Below are 9,119 nucleotides of genomic sequence, written 5' to 3' on the forward strand. Positions count from 1 at the left end.
ATACACACTTTGAAACTTTATTTACAATTTGTTTAGAATACATACAAGGAAATAAATGTAAAGTCTAAATTTACACTATACCCTAAAAGTCACACAATTTTCATATTGTTTTACTTTTGTTTCTACTTTTGCCATTAAAGTGTTCCCCCGCTTATTCACGTTTCACGTATTCGCAGATTGCTTTTTAGTCACGTGACTCCTCCGGTTCATCACAAAAGCTCAGACAACTCAAGATGCTTGTTTGAGACTTTTGCATCCAAGGAAGGTTCTGCAAACATATATAAGAAAGGGGGGAAGTGATGAATAGCAAGCTAGCCCATCGGTTTCCTTGCCGGCTGCTTAAGAATATTTAACAGCAAGCAACAGCTGGTTGCACCAGTTCCTGAATTGCTACCAAGTGGAATTTGTGCCGCTGCATGAAAAAATGGCATCAGCTGACTCAGAGGCAGCCGGGGAAAAAAATCCTGATACGCCGAGGAAGATAATCAGTGAGAATAATTATTATCCAGATGAATGACTGGGAGATGAAACCGGCCTCTGCTGGAAGAAGCAACGCCTAAATCGCGCTGCAGGACCTCTAAAATTTAACTAACGAAGGACGCACAGGCTCCTTCTTGATTCTTGAGCATGACATTGACTCCCTTAATCACACCACCAGGATCTAAAGTACTGACATGGCGATGTCATTTGGGCCCGAGAAATGTAGCCGGATGGTGACAAAGAGAGGCAAGGTAGTCCACACAGAAGGGGTCTCACTCCCAGAAGGAACAATAGCAGACATTAGGCCTGCACAATATACCGCAAATTTATCGTTATCGCAATATCCAGCTCTGCAATATGCATATCGCGAAAGACGGCGAATATCGCAATAAATCGCAAACCCAAAATGTGTTAAAACAATCTTCTAGCAGCTTGAAGCATTTAACGAATCAAATAAATCCCTTTATGCTTTGACCAATCAGATGGACTCCTTCCCATTGTTGACCAATCAGATGGAGGTCTATTATGTTAGATGATTGTCCCCTATGTCGATGAGGGTCATTTGGAGTATAATTTTTAAACTGTTGCAATGAAATGGGAATGATGTTTTTGTTTATTTTTCTATTTGTTTATTTACCGCAAATTTATCGTTATCGCAACATTGATCACTAATATCGCATATCGCAGGTTTTCCTCATATCGTGCAGCCCTAGCAGACATCGAGGACAGTTACAAGTACCTTGGAATTCCACAGGCAAATGGCAACCTGGAGCAGGCAACAAGGAAAGCTGCAACAGCTAAATACCTCCAACGAGTAAGGCAAGTCCTGAGAAACCAGCTCAATGGCAAAAATAAGACCCGGGCAATAAACAGCTACGCACTGCCAGTTATCAGATACCCTGCAGGAATAATAAGATGGCCAAAGGAAGAGATACAGACCACGGATGTTAAAACACGAAAGCTCCTCACCATCCCAAATCCAGCACCCTGAGACTCTATGCTAGCCGCAAGGAAGGAAGCCTAGGACTAGTGAGCGTGGAAGCCACTATCTAGGATGAAACATCCAAGATGCCAGAATACATCAAGTTCAAGGCGCCAACTGACATGCTCAGTGAATGTCTCGGGCAATGGAAAGCAGAGAATGCTTTTCTGGAGGACACACCGGACTATAACTGAAGTGGGTGATTTCAAGAAGTCCTACCAATGGCTAGAAAGGGTTGGCCTACAGGACAGTACTGAAGCACTCGTCCTGGTAGCTCAGGAACAAGCCCTGAGCACCAGAGCGGTGGAGGCTCTAATCTACCCCGCCGGACTGCAGCAGATCCCTGGAAAAATCAGTCAATTTCATTTTAACTTCAAAGTTGACAATTTATACAGCATTTCAGTCTAAAGTGGAATGTTTATGTACTAGTTATTCATAAACTACACCAATAAAAGTACACAAGTCTTTGTGAGGTGACAGTGCAGGACATGTAGGACAAGGATATACAAGTGATGACCAGGAATTAAGCACCAAAGTCAAGTTTATACAACCTCAAAATTGACAACTTCAACTATATATTCAGTCATAAATGCTATGTTTATGTACTATTGACTCAAAAACTACACAGTAGGAGTACAATTGCTTCCAATTGAGGATGCACGCCACGGCCGTGGCCTAACTAAATCCGGCAGCGGGCTGGAGTAGCACATTGCGCTGGACCTGGCAAACAGCGGGCGCAGTAGCAACTTTCCAATGGCAGGAAGAATGTGCGCTCAGTGTAGTTAAACATGCATGTTCTGTGACGAATCCAACAGAAGATGTTAAATTGGCTGTTCTGCATGTCAATCAAGTGACATAATTCATGGGGATGATGATTATTCGCTGACAGATTATAAAAATATATATTCTTTTGTTTTGTTTATTTATCTTTGATGACCTGCGATCTACCCACATGTCTCTCGCGACCGGAATGAGCCCCCTTGCTTTAAATGAGCATAACTTTTGGAGCCACATTTGACAACAACAGTTAATGTCTCAGACTTTTTAGTTTTCTTTTGTTCCTGTTTCTTTAATGGCATATATATTTATTTCAATTTGTGTCTTCCAGTCCTCCATATATAAGTGCCTTTGTTGCTTAAAATAATTACATTTATTTAGTTATAAGAAAACATTATGTAATCTATGTTTTGATTTGAGTTTATCTTTACTCCTAAAATACAATACAGATTTTTTTTAAATCAAAAGAAAATACAGTTTAGTAATAAAAGTTTAATCTTTGCTTGAATCACTTGATGCACTGCAAGAAAAGCCCCTCAGAACTAAGTAAAAAATTCTTACTCCATTGGCAGAGTTTCTTCAAATAAAGCAAACGATCTGCCAATGGTGTAGGAAAAATTGTCTTAACAAGAATTCTTATTTTAAGAAGAAAAAAAATCTTGTCTCTAAGATCTTTTCTTAAACTAAAATTATTTTTCTATTGAAAAACTTAATTAATAAGATTATTTTTCTTGAAGGACAAAAACTAAGACAATCAAACTTTCAAAACAAGTGTCTTTTTAAATTCTTCAGATTCAGTTTTTGTATTGGGAAGAGAACAAAATTATATTTTGAATAAAAACAAATCCTCCAATATTTTTTCCTTTTCTGCATCAAAGGTGGCTGCAGAACATGAGCTGGTGTTGTACTGAAACAGTTGAAAACCATAAATATCCAGAAGCTGGCTGGAGGCTCTCCAGTGAGTCAAACGCCATGCTGAGCTTGAACAGACCCTGCAGAGCAGCAGGAGCCTCATTTGGCTGAAATAAACGCTTAGAACAGCTGCAGGTTGGAGCTTTTTCCTCTGCAGCCTGATGCTTGTCTGTGATAGTCGCTTGAAAAAAATGGCCATAAAAGTAAAGAGAGACACCTGCTGAACATCATGATAATGTAAGGTTTTTTAATTATAATTTAAACTTCAGCTGACTTGCAGGATGGACAAAAGTGTGTTTGAACAAAACTGTGGATAAAACTGCACAGAGCATATCCGTACATGGAGATGGGAAATTAGGATTGAGCAGGAGCTGAAGGAAGACTGATCTTCCATCTAATGCAGCACATGAACAGGTAGCCACCTGAGCAGCCATGCAGCCTCCAATAAATGAAATGTCAATGATGGTTGGTGACAGTGACAGCAGCATGACCTCTTCCAGGTCTAGGTTAATGATTAGTTGAATTTGTTCTTAGCATTATACCAGAGCGAGAAACTAAAAATGCTGTGAACTTAACAACTTCAATGAGAATATGTAGATTTTTTAATATTTCGTGAGTTATTTTAGTTCATGTGTTAGGAATTAACATTTAAAGTGAAAATATTATAAAAGACTTGAAAAGCGTAAAATGTGTATTATTGTTGATAAAAATGACTGTGTGGGAAATGATAAATGACAAACTCAGGTCTGAAAATGGTTTTTAGTGCATATTTTGCACCGATTGATAGTGTTTCTGCAGTAAACACTGCCACCTGGCTTCACTTTGGTCTGGTTTTGCTTCCTCAACACTGAACGCAGCACAACTTCATTAAGTTATCATTAAAATAATGTGTCTGATTTCATCAATAATTGTTTTATTACTTTGAAAACAATGTCAAGAAATTAAAGTGTTTAAAAGGTTTTTGATCCTCAATTGTCCTATTTTATTTTGTGGATTGTGGTCATTTGTGCATTTTTAGAGTTCCTTCTTTCTGTTTGTCTATCAAAAATATATATAAAATATGATAGAATTACTGTTTCACACTGCTTTTTCTTTGTTCTAATGATATAAAACTTATTTCTAAATATCTCCTGTAATTTTAGGTGTTTTCCCCTTTATTTTGACCCCTGTTGTTTTCCGATGTACATTGTCGTTTTAAGTTTACGAATGCCATATTTCCTTATGGCCCCTAATGTAAGTCCTCTGGAAAAAGAGTCTCTAACTGATAACCCACCATACAATTGTTTATCTAAACATTACTTACAGGTTAATCTGTACATTTTTAGATTTTACTGAAGCCAGTTTCAGCTGATAAATTAAAAGAAGGCATAACAATGGAGTTTAAGTGTAAAGTCTTAAATAAATGTACTGTTAAATACACATTTAGCCGCAGAGGAGGTTTAAACATAAATGAAAAATGTGACTACACACAGATTTGTACATTTCCTACAGTGTCTTCATTCCACTTCAGGATCAATTAAACACACATTCTAAGAGTACAGATAACCTCCTACTATAGAACTACGAGGAGATGTAAAGATCAGAAGAACAGGCTGTAATGTTTGGCTGCTCGCCTCCGTAGCCATGTCTGCAGCAGCCATACTCTCTTCTTCTTATGTAATCTGACGGAAGGAGGAAGGGGAGCAGGGGGAGGAAGAGGAGGGACTCCATACGAACAGGTCGCTAGCACCAGTTTCTCCCTGCTTGTCGTCCTCCTTCTCCCCTGGTCTAAGACAGATCTCTGACCGAGTCCTCCAGCAAGATCCTCATTTCAAGTCAGTGGGGGAATATTAGACGTCTGCTATTTATAGACTCACTGCAGGACAGAAACGGCAGCTTCCGGTTAGCTCACACACAAACGTACACACATGTGTTTACATTTCTGATCAGCGGCTTGCAGCTTGAGCTGACAGGTGTAAGAAAATAGTTCATGAAATCTGATTTTTGATATTTTTCACAGGAATGTCAGTGCTCATCCGGCTTACAAAGCCCTGAAGTCTGTCATTAAAGTCCCACTCTAATCATCTTTTAAACTATTCTAAAATTATTCCCAGTGATCTTTTAACTATTAATATGCAGTTTTTTAGCCAAAATCAAAAAATCTGTGTCATTTTCTAGGACATAGTCTCTGCAGAGCGGTAATAGATTATTGAAAATTCACCTCTGAGTTGTGGGTAGAACAGTAAATGCGGACTAGGCCTTCCCCCTCATAATCATCCATTTGTTTACGTGCTCTCCTGCTAGCTGACAGCCCCAAGCAAACATTACCGGTGCAACAAAAATGTTGAGCAATATTGGAGCTATTTAGCCATACAGTTTTGAACCAGATGCCAGCCACTGATTCACAACAATTTAAATGATCAGTGATGCAATTGTCATGTCCTCCATCATCAACAAAAAGTTCTTATCAATTGCAAGGTTTTTGAGGGAAATTTTTGTATTTCTTAGTGACATGCTTAAAAAAAAAATTTTTTACTTTGTATTGCTGAACTTTTTTAAAGTTGTAAGTTTTATATATATAATGTGATGTCTTTAGTTTGGAAATATTTGAATAAGATTTTTTTTTTCTATTTTTATAGTTTTTTTAGTAAATCTTTTTTGAATTTACATCATATATTTTTTAATAAACTTTTTCCCTCAGATTGTGTATTGCTGTTCTTTTTTGTACATCAGACGTAATTGACAAATTTCAGTTAATTGAAATTCCCTTTCTAATGAGTGTTGGTTTTCAGGTGCAGCTGCTGTCATTCAGTTTTCGGCCTCAATGGTTATCTTGAACCACAACCACTGAAGGTTCAAGTGGATTCTGGAGCTGCAGCTCAGCAGAAAAACTGTAGAACAGACCCGGAGGCTGCGCTTCCAAACCACTAGGAAACCGTAACGAACTCACCGAATCTCCTGTTAGCAGAAACCGGGAAGCGGCTCACAGAAACGACGAGCAGGAGGCGGAGAAAGGAGGAGCAAAGCCAGGCGTCCATGGCGGTTCTGCTCGGTTCTGTTCGGTTGTTTACAAGGCCATCTTCTCCAGCGGGGCTCGGTTCGTTTTCCTCACGGTTCAGGCCTTAGGGAGCAAAACGAGACGGAGGATGAACGCTGTAGCTGAAGAGAGGATGCAGGGCGTTTCTACGGGAGGCACGAGCGCTCACAGCATCCTCGTACGGAGGAAGGCTTTTCAAAATAAAAGTCATCTAGACTCAAATATGTAACAAAATGAAATTTGGAAAATACATTTACTTATAATAAGGCTACATTAAATGAATCTTTTCCTGAAGCTCAAACAGACGGATTAAATAGAAGTTAACAACAAAATAAAGAATGTTACTATAAATCTCAGTAGACAAACACTTGAGGAATATAATTTAAATAAAGCTTTACTGCAGTTTAATCACTTTTTTTTTCAAACTCCATTTGTCTTCAATGCTTTTATATTTGTAACGGTTCTGTTTAGTCTGGATTTTTATGTTGTTTTGATCATGTTCTGAGTTGCCCTGTCTGTCCCACCAGCTTCACGTTGTTCATTTAGTTAATTACAATTAATGTATCTAAGTGTCTGGTTTTCAGTTCCTCAGTGTCATGTCATCTGCTCTGCTCTGTTCTGCTTTGTCACCCTTTTTTTTGTTCGCTCCAATGGTTTTGTCATGTGTCAGTTTATCTGTTAAATGGTTTAAGTTTCTGTCACCAAGCCTGGTATCCTGGATTGATGTGCTACACCACCAGTTCCTGACAATTGTTGATAAACGGTTTATATGGAATCAACCTTATTGTTTTTGTCTTGACAAATGTTTCCATCCTTCACTCGGATTCAGCACTGTGGAGGTTACAAGTGTCGTCAGGAAAGGGTTACGGTTATAAATCTGAAATGCCACCTTAAACCTTTGGAGGAGATGGCGCTGTCCGTGGTGCTGAATATTATTTATTTATTTATATATTTATTTATTTAGCTGATGTTGGCAAATCCCTGTATGCTTCATTGTGATTGTGATTTTTTTTTTTATAATTTAACTTTGAAAACACGTTTATATGCAAGAGTTTGTTTTATACTGTTTGAAAGTGTTCTAAAGGACATGCATGACATCTTTATCACAACTGATAAATTACTGGAATTCTATTGGTACAAAAATATATTAATTTAAAACTCAGCGAATGCCAAAATATTAGATTTACAAAAATTGGAAATAATGTGTATGGGTTGCACTGTGGTGTAGTGGTTAGTGCTCTCGCCTCACATTGAAAAGGCTCCTCCTCCCACAGTCCAAAAAGATGCATCATAAATTGTATGTTGTCTCTAAAAATTGTAGTTTTGAGTGTGCGGGCACACAGACTGGTGGCCTGTTGAGGGTTTGCTCTGCCTTCACCCATAGTTGGTTTAGCCCCATGACACCAAAGAGAATCAGCAGGTTCTGAAGATGGACAGATGGTAATTACTATCTAAAACAGTATGTGGAGCCTGGCTGGCATCTGGTTCCTCTTCACTGGGACAAACAAAAGTCTAAGAGAGCCCCGGTTGTTGAGGAAGAAGAGCGTCACTTGCCACTCTCTGACAATAAAACTGCACCTACGTAACAAGTTTAAACTAACTGAACAGTCCAATGTTTCAGAACAACATTGGAGTAGTTGCTAATGACTTACTAGCAATGACTCAAGTCACTAAAGTAAAAGGTAATTCAGTTCAACTTTTCAGCCTTGTTTTTTATTTCTTAGTGCATTGCATTCAAAGAAAGAAGTAAGAATGTTTAACTCTTCTGTCCTCCTCTCCATCAGATGTCTTAACAAAACTGCCGCCACTGCCTCTCCATGTGCAGCTTGCACTGGTCTTATCAAAGCAGGTGATCTGCTCTTCATTCTGGACCATTCTCGTTGGACAAATCCAAAGAGGGATGCCATTAATGTCCGTCTGGAAAAGCACCATAGACAAAAGGACTTTTTGAGCAAGGTAGACCCAGAGTATGCTGCTCTGGTTCAAACTGCCCCCAGCAATCCCAACAGCCTCCTCCACCTCACCACTAAACAGCACATCTCACGCTGCGTGTAGCACATGGTGAAGATGAGTAACAGAAATACGTATTCATTTAAACACAAGCCCCAAAAATCCTTTGAAGACCCAGCAGCTGTGGCAAAATCTCTCTAAAGGAAGTGAAACTGTCATTGTGCAAGTTGTGACTCTCCCACTTGCTTCAGTGAACCCCCCAGCATTAACCTGGTGAAGCTGCTGTACGGCTGATATTGAAAACAAATTGTGAAGGAGATTGTAGGTATGCAGCAACAACAACAGAAACCTGCATGAAAGATGCCGTGGAACTGTCTTCCTTGTGGGCACCCAAAGTCTGGTTAGCTTGGTGATGGATCTTCTGTTAATTTCTTTTGTCAGTCTAGGGATGTAAAATACTTCTAATGCTCTAAAAAAAAGACAAACAAACACTGACTATAAAAGGACTCCTGATGTTTACCTTCAACATGAAAATATTTGTAATTTAGTTTGTAAAATTGTTTTTGTCAATACGGTATTCTTACACATTTTTATTCTTCAATTGTTTAGTTTTGATAGAAAACTCAAATTTTTTTTATACTTGCTTAATTTTTTTTCACACTTTTAAAGTACTTTTATTAACTTCTTGCATGTTTAAATACCTCTGCCCTTTAATGTTTAAATACTTAAGCATTTTGTGTGAAATACTTTTTTATTTTTACATGTTAATATCTTTGATAAAGCACGGTTGAAATGAGTAACAGACCATGTGTCATGATCAGCAAGGCAGAGCAGATCCAGTTGCTGGAACCCGGAAGGACAACGGGAGATCAAACTGGATGTAATGATTTATTGTCCCAGACTGTAGATGGTGATCGGATGAAGACCAGTATGGATGATGTTTTTCCAACGGCTTATCAACTCTTGAGGAGAGGTTGAGAGGAGTTGCGTGGAATGTAATCT

General features: G+C 38.6%; 1 protein-coding gene across 2 annotated transcripts in view; it reads right to left on the bottom strand.

Moving 5' to 3' along the window:
- The window catches only part of LOC101175682 (receptor-type tyrosine-protein phosphatase N2), a 383,081-nt gene extending 376,703 nt beyond the window's left edge, over nucleotides 1-6,378 (bottom strand). The window contains exon 1 of one of the 2 annotated variants that reach the window (XM_023965497.2): nucleotides 6,081-6,378. In XM_023965497.2, coding sequence (XP_023821265.1) covers nucleotides 6,081-6,168 — 88 coding nt within the window. In that variant the 5' untranslated portion in view covers nucleotides 6,169-6,378. The remainder of the gene's footprint in view (nucleotides 1-6,080) is intronic. The other variant, XM_078934368.1, reaches the window with a different exon arrangement.
- Between the last annotated feature and the right edge of the window lie 2,741 nt (nucleotides 6,379-9,119).

This window comes from Oryzias latipes, chromosome 17 (genome assembly GCF_053564925.1).
Source record: "Oryzias latipes strain Hd-rR chromosome 17, Olatipes_Hd-rR_3.1".
NCBI lineage: Eukaryota > Metazoa > Chordata > Actinopteri > Beloniformes > Adrianichthyidae > Oryzias > Oryzias latipes.